The sequence below is a fragment of the Manduca sexta genome, chromosome 13 (assembly GCF_014839805.1).
Source record: "Manduca sexta isolate Smith_Timp_Sample1 chromosome 13, JHU_Msex_v1.0, whole genome shotgun sequence".
Taxonomy (NCBI): domain Eukaryota; kingdom Metazoa; phylum Arthropoda; class Insecta; order Lepidoptera; family Sphingidae; genus Manduca; species Manduca sexta.
The window spans coordinates 7,306,408-7,319,342 of NC_051127.1; the positions used below are offsets into that span (position 1 = coordinate 7,306,408).

The window sequence follows — 12,935 nt, forward strand, 5'->3', positions numbered from 1 at the left end:
TAAACCAATCAAAATAAGTAATTTTTAGGCATGATAAAAAATGTCTAGTCTATTTTCGTGATGCTTTGAATAAAACGATTGGAATCGTTTATTGAAAGCTACATCTCGCGGTGAATAACAGGCATCAGAAGACGAAATGAAACGCATTCTGTTGAAAACAATATTTATTTATATAATGATTCGCAACCTGTTCACGCGTAGCATGTGAGGTGCACATGACACGCGGTACGAGCGCTCGTACTGTTGTTATCCCAATTCTTACGCAAAATCTAGACTGTTAGATGTTAAGACATTTAATTAAATTTTTTACTAAAGGCGTGAGATGTCACGAGAAGATTGGAACTTAGGTGTAAAATGGAAAAAGATTTAGTTTTTGACTTGTTAACAAACTTAATGAAGGTACTGTTCTAATATGTCAATTTATTATGAATATATATTAGCATTTTGCTAATAAGTGCTATGCTGTGAAAGGGCCACACTTGATTTTTCTCGGCGCAGTATACCTTGACGTGCTCACTGCAATTTTTTTTACCGATAAAATCGCATGCAGTCTCGGTAATACAATAGGAATTATATTGCTAGTTGCTACATCCGTCTACCACGTTGTGAACTCCCGCCAAGCCGAAGCATGGATAAGGAAACGTTAAAAAATATGGAATTAAGATTTACAGCCAATTCCAACAAATTGGAGTTCGAGAATAATTTGACGCGTTTATTGGAAAAATAATTCGAATGCCCTCATCGCTCAGTTTCTATGCATGTCTATACTGCAAGGTTGAAATACAGTTCAACTATCTTATATGATGAATGGGACAATCCACAGTACAAACGCGCATCACAACAATAAAATCTACAATCACCATCATTTACACTTATTATGCATTTAATTTGTTCATAATATAAATAAATTTATTACATTAATTACAGCTAACACTTATTCCAACATGTATATGGTTTTAATATTTTGACACATTATGTTGTGGTAAAGTGGGGTGAATAGATATCAAGGGGCGAAGAAAAAACTTTAGACCCCCTTTTTAAACACATTGGTGAGGTTTGGCGTCGGCACAGTTCGTATAAACTAGAAGTGCAGAAAAATAAAAGTTATGTATTTTATATGTTACAAACATAATAAAATCGATGGTCAAATTTCGACTAGTGGGTACAAACTACAGGAACAATCATTTTACGTATCTATTACAGTTGAGTTGGATTTTTTTTAATAATTGCCAATCAAATATCGTTTTTTATTCACCCCTTGAGTGTCACCCCATGTAATGCCACGTTTACCGCAGTGATGTGATAAAATTAATACAACAGTTATAATATTTTAACATACCTTTAATTTGACAAAAACATAATTTGCATTGCGCTATTGCAAAAAACGCATTGATAGAAATAAAAATGCACACCACGGCAGTAAACGAGGGTATCTGTATAAATTTATTATTGTTAACATAGGTTATTACATTATTATTGTATACATTTTATCAGTTTGGTCCAATGTTTGTGTTGGTAGTCGCGCGTCCACTAGTTGGCCATACACAGAGTGTTTCTATTTGCAGGTATTTACCATTACAGGGTGTGGACAATAGTGGAGGCTCGTCTGTGCGGATAATGATACGAAAATGATAAATATCATAATACTTGTATTGGAAATTAAAGCTTCAGAGAAATTGCAAGACTGTAGCACGATTGGCTCCAATTTAAGAGAACGTGTTCACATGTTGGATCAAACAGAGGGAAGTAACCGTTTTCATTAATTCTATCTAATCGAACAAACGTAGACGTGTTAGTCTGATAATCACGATACAAGGTTAAAAGGGGTGAAGTAAATTAGGCAGCCAGCATAATTCATACAACCGAAAAATAGTTGATAATTTTGTTAGTAGCCATTATAATTAGATTGTATTTGACCAAACGTCTCTGAAATTGGAACCAATTTAATTAACACAGGAACCCCTTTACAGAACACACATATCTAATATACTTTTTCTAAATGCTTTGACGACCCTTTAAGGCGTCTTGTGACTATAGACAGATAAATATATATAGAACAGTAAAAAACTAATTAAAACATTGTAGATGTATATTCAAACAAACATATTAAATATATTTTGCCGAACGATTATTATCTGCAATGGGGTAATCGTTTTGTAAGAAGATCACAGAAAATGGAAGTATGCATAAAAAATTGTAAACAACAATAAAAATAGATAAATACAAAACAATCACAGTGTTAAAACATTATTGGAATGGCGAAGGAAATGCCTATTTAACGTATGACAACCATTGTTGTAGAGTGAGGTATCAAAATACCTCAATCGTAAATAGAATAAAAATTAATAAAAATGTCATTAGAAGCAGCAACAATATTTCTATACATTTTCGAGTATTAACACAGAGTACAACAATAATAAAATATTTTTTATTGGTTTATAAAAAATCAACAATATATATATTCATGGAGTATAATTCAACTGCCGCCATTTTGGAATTGCGATTCTAAATTTGAATTACATTTAAAAATAATTCAAAAATGTTGAATCGGTTTTACTTTTCAACGTATGCTTCAACGGTCACTCGACACTACTATTTTAAAACGTATGTAAAAAACAAAAAGTACGTCTGTACGTGGTGTAAACTGTTCAAAAATGTTGGCACTGCTTTGTGACTTACACGTGGTAATTATCTAATTATGTATAAATTAATTGTGATGTTTATACACTTGTCACTAATAAAGTAGTAAATATGCTATTTATATTAAAAATGTCAATCTAATCTCAAAATATAAAATCTTTTAAGGCGAATTTGTGCGTGATATCTCTCTATATAATGTATTTTTCCTATTTTCCACCAACTAAATATTTACTAGTGTAACGTTACTCTGATTCAGTTATGAAAATCGACACAAATATTCCAAGGCGGGCGATACATTTGTAAGTTTTACTAGCGTAAGTTTTTTGCGTAAGCTACTTCAGAAAAAAATTGCAATACAAACAATTAGGTTGGTTAAAGTAACACACGCTCTTATTTTTCGAAAAAATAAGAGGTAAGTAAAACATAAAAGTGTATTTCCCGTCTGATGAATAACTACTTTATGAATGAAAATAAATAATTTGTAAAATGTTTTGGATGTTGATGACTAAATTGATAATTTTTATTATCCTTAAGCTTGTATACATCCACGTCTCTACACATCGCTTGACGTTAAAGTCATTTTCTGGTGAATATGTTTACGTTATATGGAATTTAATGTATTTTTTTTAAAGTCGGGCGTGGCTTTAGTCATTGGCGACCGTATCGTCGATGTTATTTTATATTTTGGCATTTAATTCGATTAAATTAATCTGTTTTTTTTTGTTCTGGCTTCATGGTTGCAGTTTTCAGATTATTTCTAAAACAGCAACAAATATTACAAACGTTAATCAAAATTCACTAAACTTCCACACTTATTACTACAGATATGACAGGCTGGCGGATGTGACGTCACGTGTCACGTGTTGTATTTTTTCTTCATATTAATGTAGAATTTGGCAGACACTAATAATATGGATCGTTTTGATTTTCTGTACGTCACATGTCAGCGGTGACGGTAAAAATTTAGTAAGTAACGTACACACGTGACGTCATCAGTGCCGAGCCACTTTACGCACATTCTCGGACATTTCCTAACTCTATAATCTATTTAGGCCGTCACTTCAGGCAAAAGTCGTCTGACTTTAGTTAATCTAACCTTCTTGTACATGTTAATCAATAAAAAAATATTTTGATTGTAAAATTTGCAAGTTTTTACTGATTAAAATGTCATAAGTAAGAAAGGTGTTTTATAGCCGTTAAATATTAGCCCGAGATAAACTCTACAGTTATGTTATTAGATAAAGTAATATCTTTCTACAGCAACTGCATTTAAAACGGGACAGCCACCTGCAATATGTATATCATACCTTAGTATTAAGTTAAAGATACTTTTACTGTTTGAAATAATTATTTTGATATACCACATACTTGTGTTAAAAGCCTTTTGTACATGGGTTTTGAAATAATGTATATTTGGAATATTGTAATATTTTTCGACATCAGATTTGAATAACAATGCTTTTTTCTGTTCCCAATATAGTCTGTCCGTATGTGTACACTACGTGAAAATCCGTTCAGTAGTTTTGGAGATGTGTGCTAATAAACAGAGAAAAATTAATGAACCCTTGATTTATTCCTATTACTCCCGTTTAGTCACCTTTTTCTTTTAATAACTTTTCTTTCAATATACAGACACTGCGTTCTGCTATTTTATTATATATAGATAATTGCAGATGACTGTCCACAACAGCTTTAAATATTTCAGGTCAATTCCTAATAAATTGACAATAAAACGGATTAATAAGTGGTATTCGGAAGACCAAATTGTTACAGCATTTGTAGGTAAAAATATATCGAACATGAGAACTTTAATATTGTTACAAATATCACTTAAGACTAGGCACAGACCTTATTAAGCATTATGTCTTATGTATTAAACATTCTCTCGAAATATGTTAACATTAATACAACATTTATGATACAGTGTTGCCATAGAGTATTAGGACTCGTGCGGTGTTGCCAGCCAAAAAACATAAATCCTACCACGATATGTAATTTCTGGCATTACCATTCGGTTAATTTAAATTTTCTTTATATCTTTCGGCTGGCAATAAATAATATCTACTCTGCATATTTCAAATCACTTGTTAAATTTTAGATGCATTATCATTTGTTACGTCATTAAAATAAAAAAAATAGTAAGGAATTAAAACTAAAATACTCTGACAACATACTCATAATCAATTATAGTCCGCACACAAATCCTGGTCACCTCAAGCACGCTTGGAGTGCGGAAGTACAAGGATCGGTGTGGCAAATTCAAGTGCCAACAGGCCGGCATAATTGTATCGACTGTCGAGGGGTGATTATCTCTCGTCAGTCGACATCCTATTGGATACCTTTCCACTTATCATCAGATGCAACGGGGTAACTGCCGTGCCGTACCACAATAAAAGATCACCCTAAACAAAAAGCGTTTTGACCTCAAACACAGTGTATGAGGTGACTAGTTCTTGCGTTCCGACTATACACAAATATCGTCTCATACTTACAATAAAAGCTGCAAACGTTCGCAACCATTCATAAAAAGTATAAAACGAGCGAATAAATAAAAAAAACGCTAACCTGAGTGGGAATGCTGTTCTGACAACCGTCAAGGCTCGGGCGACGCCGGGGGGCTTGTATTAGTAACTATATCTTTAAGGTCATGAGAGGTATATTTTTGGGAATCTCTATAACCTTTAGCAGACGAAACAATGCAAATAATTCACTAAATTAATAATCTCGGTAGATATTCAAAACTTGGCAACTTTAAACAAATGCATTAATAGATGGTGTTAAAAACTTGTTATTATAATATATTTATTTATGTATTATTGTTATATTTGCGTTATACTATTTAATTCTAAACATTAGCTGCCTTCTTGTGATATTTAATTAGGAGGGAGTGATTGGTAGATAATTTGTAACATAATCAAAGGCAATTATACAGTATCTGATTGGTTGGACTTCTAAATTTGTGCCGAATTGTCGTTGCATAAAGGTCAAAAGACACAACATATTTTGCATTAAACAAATAGATGAATCCAGACAGTTTGTAACTGTATTGAATTTTATGACCATAATTATATGAGTGTAACTAAAACGAACAATATTAATTTTTAAGTTGCAATAATAATTAGCAAATTATAAATGTAATATGGATAGTAATTGATACCAGTTAGTTAGAGCACGCTATACATAGTTATTTGTGTAAGCACGGCCCGGTGCGAGCGCGCGGTCAGTGCCAGCGGTGGTCGTCGCTGGCGTGCGTGAGGTAGCGCGCGCCGACGCGCTGCTCGAGGCGGCGCAGGTCGAGGAAGGCCTGGCGCGTCTGCAGCCACGCGTGCGCCACCGACTTGTCCACCGACAGCCGCTTGCGCTGCTTCACTTGCAGCAGGTTGTTGATCAGGTCGATCGCTGGGGACGACGCACAACACAACATTATCTTTATACACTGCTTATGCTTAAGTTCATGTGCAATATTGAAGGCAACTGAAAATATTATGTATTTATAAGCGACTACTTGACCCGACAGACTTTGTCCCGTCTTAACTATGAATTTACAGCGCGCATTCTGTCAATCGCTGACAGTTATTTCACATAACTGAGAGTTATATAAAATTAATATTTTCGTTAAGTTTATTAAATTTTCTAATTTACCACGCAATTTTTTGATTTTTTTCTTTCACAAGAACCTTCTCCTGACAATAACAAACACAACAACAACAAAAAATAGTGATATCGGTCCAGCCGTTCACGCGTGATGGCTCGACCAAGGGAAATAGGGATTCATTTTTATATATATAGATAAATGTTTAGTAAAAAAAACAATGTCTGCCCACGCCGATGGTCTTAGAATACGAATGGCAATTTGAAAATTAATCCCAAAAAAATATTACAGTAGAGAAAAATGCATTAAACCACCTCATCCTTTAAGAAGTTGTCGCGAGCGTGACTCACCCTCAGCGGAGATCTCCCTCCACGGCGTGGGGGGGTACATGAAGGCGGCGTTCTGTATCTGCTCGTTGATGTCCTCGTCCTCGTTGAACGGGAACGTGCCCGAGAGAGACACGTAGATGATCACGCCCACAGACCACATGTCTAATGAACGATTGTAGCCCTTGTTCCGAAGCACTTCCGGCGCTGTGAAAATACATAGCATTACGCATTTTACCTTTTAAGAGAGAGATGTTTACAGGTCATTTCATCTACGACAACGTGCGCCAATATTTTTTAAGCGGAAGTATTGGGCGGTAAGGTGACTGATCCAAGCACTTTCTCCGACGCTATCCATCGTCGTGTGCGTGTGCACGTGTGCTGCTCACGCGCATCGTAGGCGATGAGGGACAGTAGTGGCACGCGAGTTTATGGATGACATGATCTACATAATATATTATTGCGCCAGTTGTGTGAATTTATATATAGAGGAGTGTCTAATACTGTTTTCTGGACACAATTCGAGACTACGGGCTAGTTCTGAAAGACCCAATATTACTTAAATTCGGTGGTCAAACACGAAACCTTAGGACAGCAGTCTTACTGTTATATGACTACGCCACCAAGGCAGTCTTTAAAACGATTATCAAGAAAACTTGCAGAATTTAGTTTGCTACAAATGTTAAAGCTTACAAGACTTGCGGCGAGTCGCATGTGTATAGATTGAAATATTGCTGTTAGAGTAAACGCATTTGGCAGTTCATGCGCAATACATTGGTGCGAGAACTAGCTAGCTGGGTGAGCAGGACGCTGTGAGTGGTGAGCACGCACCGAGGTAGGCGGGCGTGCCGACGACGCTGCGGCGGAAGGACTTCTCGCCGATGATGCGCGCGAACCCGAAGTCGCACAGCTTCACCTGCGGGAACTCCTCGTCCGTGGACAGCAGCACGTTCTCCGGCTTCAGGTCGCAGTGCACGATGTTCTTCTCGTGCAGGTGCTTCAGCGCCACCAGGATCTGGAACAGCAGTCGGAAGATGATACATAGTTGAGATGATTAGAGCTGAAAAGAGGTCACTTTTCTTACATTTAAATAAAACTTATGGTACCAGAGGTGACGTTAGCACAACCATTCACTCAAGCAGGTTTAATGCGTATACGTCTTGTCCACGTGTCCATCCGTCCGTCTCACCACCTGTATATTCGTTAATTCATCCATCGCCCTATATGTCCACCCATGGTCAACTTGTCTATCAATCCACAAATTTTTCCATCTCCTGCTTACTTCTCCATAATACGTGTTCCTTACTAACCTGTGCGACCAGGAACTTAGTAATCCGCTCGGTCAGGCGTCCCTTCTCGTGCGAGAGGATCATCTCGAGCATGTCGCCCTTCAGCTTTTCCATCACCACGAAGATCCTCTCGGGCGTTTCGAACATGCGCTCCAGGTTCACCACGCCAGGGTGGGAGAGGTTCTGCAGGATCGCCACTTCATTCTTCAGCTGGGCCTCTTGTTTCGTCGGGAAACGAAGTTTGTCTATCACCTGGAATTAAAGAATAAGAATGAGATGAGAAGGTAGAAACAATCATTCACATTACTAGTTGAACAAATTCAAAATTTAATTTCCGCTGTATACTTTTGTCTTATTACCAATATTTTTTTTACACAGAAACAAAAATTTCAATTTAACTTAACATGAATATGAGATTTGAAGTTTTGAATTTGTTGAGCTACTTTTACGACTGACTGTACATAGTAATCAAAATGATATTCGGAGATCTCCAGTCACCCTGCCTCAAGGACTGTAATATAGTCTCGTGGCCGAGGGTACCTTGATGGCGACGGGTCGCTGCGTGCGGCGGTGCAGGCCGCCGTACACGATGCCGAACTGCCCCGAGCCCAGCACCTCGTCGGGGTGGATCTGGTACAGCTGCGCCATCTCCGTGCCGCGCCCGCCCGCGCAGCCGCCCTCCGCGCCCTCCGCCTCCGACCCGTTCGCGCCGCCGCACCCCACGCCCTCCGCTGACGACCACACATCCAGGTTATGGTGAGATGCAAGTTTTAATAAAAATAACTATTTTCATAAGTTTTTAACACGATTTAAATACAATATATTTTGTAAGAAGTAGGAAAATAACTGAACCAGTAACAACTTATCAATAAATTGTATAACATTTTTGTGTCAATGGATTTTGAATTTTATTTCAATAAAGACAATGTCGATAACAGTTTGACAGTAAAAACAATTCTGCGCTGCGTTCCGCCATGTATGCGCAGCTTTTGAACAATGTAGTGTCGGTGCTGAGCACCCCGCGTGTACCTGCGTGGTGCGTGACGGGCAGCAGCGCGTGTCGCACGGCGGTCTCCCACGAGCGCGCCACGTACGCGCCCACGCCCGAGTCGGGCGGCGGCAGCGCGCCCGCCACCCCGCCCGCGCCCGCCGCGCCCGCGCCCGCCGCGCCGCCGCACGCCTCCTCCACGCCCACCATGTAGTCCACGTTGGCCGTGCGCAGCTCGAAGCAGTGCATCACGTCTGCCGGCACATAATGTAACAGACATGTCATGTCATAAAAACTTCATTATTTGTATTAAAACTTACGCGAGACATTATTATACTATTTGAGAATCAAACACGCTTTTACTTACGTTATAAAGTAGTATTTTATAACTTGAGTAAAACCGTGTTTGTTTTCGACTAATTCATTACATATAACCAGTTTCTTAGTAATAAATAGTACCTAATACCTAAATAGTAATAGTATCGGCTCGACCCCTGTAATACTGGAGACAGTATTACAGGGGTCGAGAGATTATGAGAATAAAAATTACTTAAAAAACTTTTTTTTTGGCATTTCGTACTGTCAATATCATTATCGAAGGACCTAAAATCATCGAGAAATAAATGAAAAATCAATAGAATCCATTCAGTAAAAATTCAAAACAGTTATTTAAACTCTGTTGGATATTTTATAATGATAAAAATTATCACAGTAAACTAGCGTATTCATTAATTATTCTTTTGCGGTTATTAAGCATACTAATCATACCTGAATGCGGCTGCCTGGCGGTGTCTATGGCGAGGATCTCATTTAATGGGATCTCCTTGTAGTACTTGGTGCCCTGTTCCGACGTGAACAACGTTATCGACTTGCTGTCCAGCCGCCAGTACTGACGTTTTATCTGAATGGAAAGACGAAGGATAATATAATAAACACCATACTTACTATGACCTATGTTACTTGATAACCTCATCAAACCCATCTCAGCTTTGAAGTTAAATGAATTTTAATGTTATGATTTTTCCAAAAGATTACTAAAAGTAAATGAACTCACAGTTTTGTCCTTATTTGTGAAGTGAACCAGCCATCCCTCCTTGAGCCACTGCCCCTCCCTCTTCTTGGTGTGTTTGACCGACTGCACGATGCGCATGAGTGGAATATTGGCGCTGGGCGACGACGAAGAGCTGCAACGTGTGCGCACGTCAGATCCTCCTGGGCGGGGGATGGGGGTACGCGAAGGGGGGGAGCGTGTGTGTCGCCGGTGGGGGTCGAAAGAGAAAGTTCCGAAAATATACCTACTTGTGGTGTACATAATAAAGAGTTATTTATATTCAAGAAAGTACATTAAGTATGGACTTGCAATGTTAGAAGGAAGTAGTACTCAAGAACTTTAAACGATAGGATGTAGGGATGGCGATTATTCCTGAACATCGATTTTAAAAATCGATTCATAAAAAACTCGATGTTTAACAGATCGATATTTTTACCTGTCTTGTTTGAGATTTTATTGGTAGTCTTAAAGGTACTTCTTATCTCAGTAATACAGTAAATTATAAAGTTTGTGAAGACGTTTGGATGTTTGTTACAAGTTATCGCCAAAACCGTTAAACAGATTTGGAATACAATTTGGCGTATCAATAGACCGTGTCCTAGATTAACATACAGGCTATTTTCACCCTGGTAATCTGATCCTGCAGCATATATTTAAATCGAATTTTGTATATAGGTAGCACTCCTTTTTGTTTTGTATATTGTGGATTTACATTAATTTTATCATAAGATATTGATCCACTGGATCACGGCCATAGCCAAGATAAGGTGTGGGTTAAGAGGGTGTCAAAAATATTAATTGGAAAAATAACAGATTGTCTTGAAAATGCCAAAACCAATCAATTAGTACTTGAAATCCTTACCCTCCTGGATACGCGTATGCGCTGGATCGATTCAACCCTAACATCGATTGTAATTTAGAATCAACGTGTTTTTGATCAATAAAATCTATTATTTGATTAATCGTTCTCAAGTTCAGTTGGCTGCTCTAAGACTTAATCAAAGTCTAGATAAGTAAGATGAAACAAGAAAATTGATAATACATATATAAGAAAAACATCACAGAACAAGAACACGTAACCAAACTCACAAACCCAACACAGTAAAATCCCAAGCCAACATTACGACCATACTCAAAATACTTATAATATTTTTTTTATCATTTGAAAAATGACAGTATGGACGACGAATAAAAAAAAATATACATGTAAATCCTGTAAAAAACCCAAGCTAACAGCACAAGTTTGAAGCAGAGACAAGAGGCGACCCGCCACCCCCGCGACACACACGCCCCGCGCCCCGCGCCACTCACCTGCTGGGCCGGCTGGCGGACCGCTCCGGCAGTGTGTCGCGCTGCGGCTCGTCCGCGTCCTCCTCGCGCGGGCGCCGCAGTTGTACCTGGAACCAGACGTTGTTAATTGAATTATTAGATTAAAATTAAAGATTTCCATTTTATGCTTTACTTATGATAAAGTCAACACATAAGTATATTAAGGTTTGGAAAATATATTTATGTCTTAAGGTGGTAGCTCAAGGTCCATTTTCATACATTTTGTTTCGGCTTTAATCTGGGTAACTAAACAAGTATTGGCAAGTAAAGAATTTAAATTCACGTCTAGTTAGTGATTAGTTCTCGCAGTTGAAAGAAAAATGTAAAAATAATTAATAATCATGGATATTTCGGCCTTTAAAATTTAATATGACGAAATTTTAAAGGCAGAAATATCCATGATTATTAATTATTTTTACGTTTTTCTTCAACTGCGAGAACTAATCACTAACTAGACGTGAATTTAAATTCTTTACAGATTAAAACAAATGTAAGATAGGATATCAATTCCTCGGTTAAGTAGAGAGCAGGTATATGGATCGTGGACTGGATGAACCTGGATGCGACTGCTAGATGGAACAATGGTTTAGTTTTACTATTCGAATAATGTGGTCGGAACACTTTTCATTACTTACACATGTTGGACAAACTATTCATTTTAATATTAATCAATATCAGTCGAATAGATAGACACATGAAGTTGTAGAACTTGAGCATCGAAAGCGGCACCTCCTCAATTTAAAACTCTAAATACCCTGCCAGCGACCAAATATGCCATGATGTTCATCGTCATGTGTGTAGAAGCTTGCATTACCTCATCTTCCGCTTTGGACTCGGCGGCGTCAGGCGTGGTCTCGTCGTCCGACTCGTCGGGCAGACGCGCGGTCTCCGACAACTCGCTGCCCGTGCTGCTGTCCGCTTCACCTGGACATATATAACTAACTTCAGATTTTACTATGGAGGTAAGTGGACTGTCAGTATTTCCATCTTCCGATGTTATTATTTGATTAATCGTATCTTATTGGTGGTGGTGGTGTGCAAGCCTAGCGGTTTCCACACGGTGTGGTGAAGTGACATTCGACCCCCTAATAAGGCACTCTCTGATAGAAATGCTACCCTTCTCAGAAGGGAAAGTCCGAACTCAGTAGCGAGATATCAATAGAGGTCTTATGCAATGGATATCTTGCTTATATGCCATTTCAATGTAGGATCAGCGAGACACGCTTCTTTAACGCATGCATAAACGATTCGTGCAGCTGTCTGCCTTAGCTCTACTCGGAAGATCAATATTCGAGTAAACTGTACAACATAATCCCATACAGTTTAGCCTGATCGGGAATAGAACCCATTAGTTAAATGCTAGACTACTCAACGAATACAGGACTATAGTCAGACCGGGGCATTTTAGCTAACCGTGTTTGAGCAAGCGAGCCTATATACAGGCAAATATTATAGTAATATATAAAGTATATGACTCACCGTGTGGATCCCGTATCTCCCCCCCACAGTCCTTGGGCACGAAGGGGAGACACTTTCTGTGCGCGTTGTAGTGACAGTCCCGACACTGCAGCCCCTGCTTGAACAGGCCGCGCAGCAGTTTCTTGCAGTGGCGGCAGACTGTGGGCCGCGTGTAGGAGTGCACCTCGAACGTGTGCGGGATGCCGAGCGACGCGTGGCCCAGCGATGGCAGCGGCCACGTGCTCGTGGTGCCTGAGATGGA

The 12,935-nt window shown here is 38.6% G+C and overlaps 1 protein-coding gene across 1 annotated transcript in view; it reads right to left on the bottom strand.

The window, feature by feature from the left end:
* Positions 1-149: 149 nt before the first annotated feature.
* Positions 150-12,935, bottom strand: part of LOC115449799 (serine/threonine-protein kinase D1) — a 151,903-nt gene continuing 139,117 nt past the window's right edge. The window contains exons 7-17 of the mRNA XM_037438375.1: positions 12,695-12,915; positions 12,030-12,139; positions 11,198-11,283; positions 9,890-10,019; positions 9,604-9,736; positions 8,877-9,089; positions 8,388-8,578; positions 7,869-8,099; positions 7,390-7,573; positions 6,583-6,765; positions 150-6,039 (exon numbers count right to left, since the gene is read on the bottom strand). Of these exons, the coding sequence (XP_037294272.1) occupies positions 5,861-6,039; positions 6,583-6,765; positions 7,390-7,573; positions 7,869-8,099; positions 8,388-8,578; positions 8,877-9,089; positions 9,604-9,736; positions 9,890-10,019; positions 11,198-11,283; positions 12,030-12,139; positions 12,695-12,915 (1,861 nt within the window). The 3' untranslated portion in view covers positions 150-5,860. The remainder of the gene's footprint in view (positions 6,040-6,582; positions 6,766-7,389; positions 7,574-7,868; positions 8,100-8,387; positions 8,579-8,876; positions 9,090-9,603; positions 9,737-9,889; positions 10,020-11,197; positions 11,284-12,029; positions 12,140-12,694; positions 12,916-12,935) is intronic.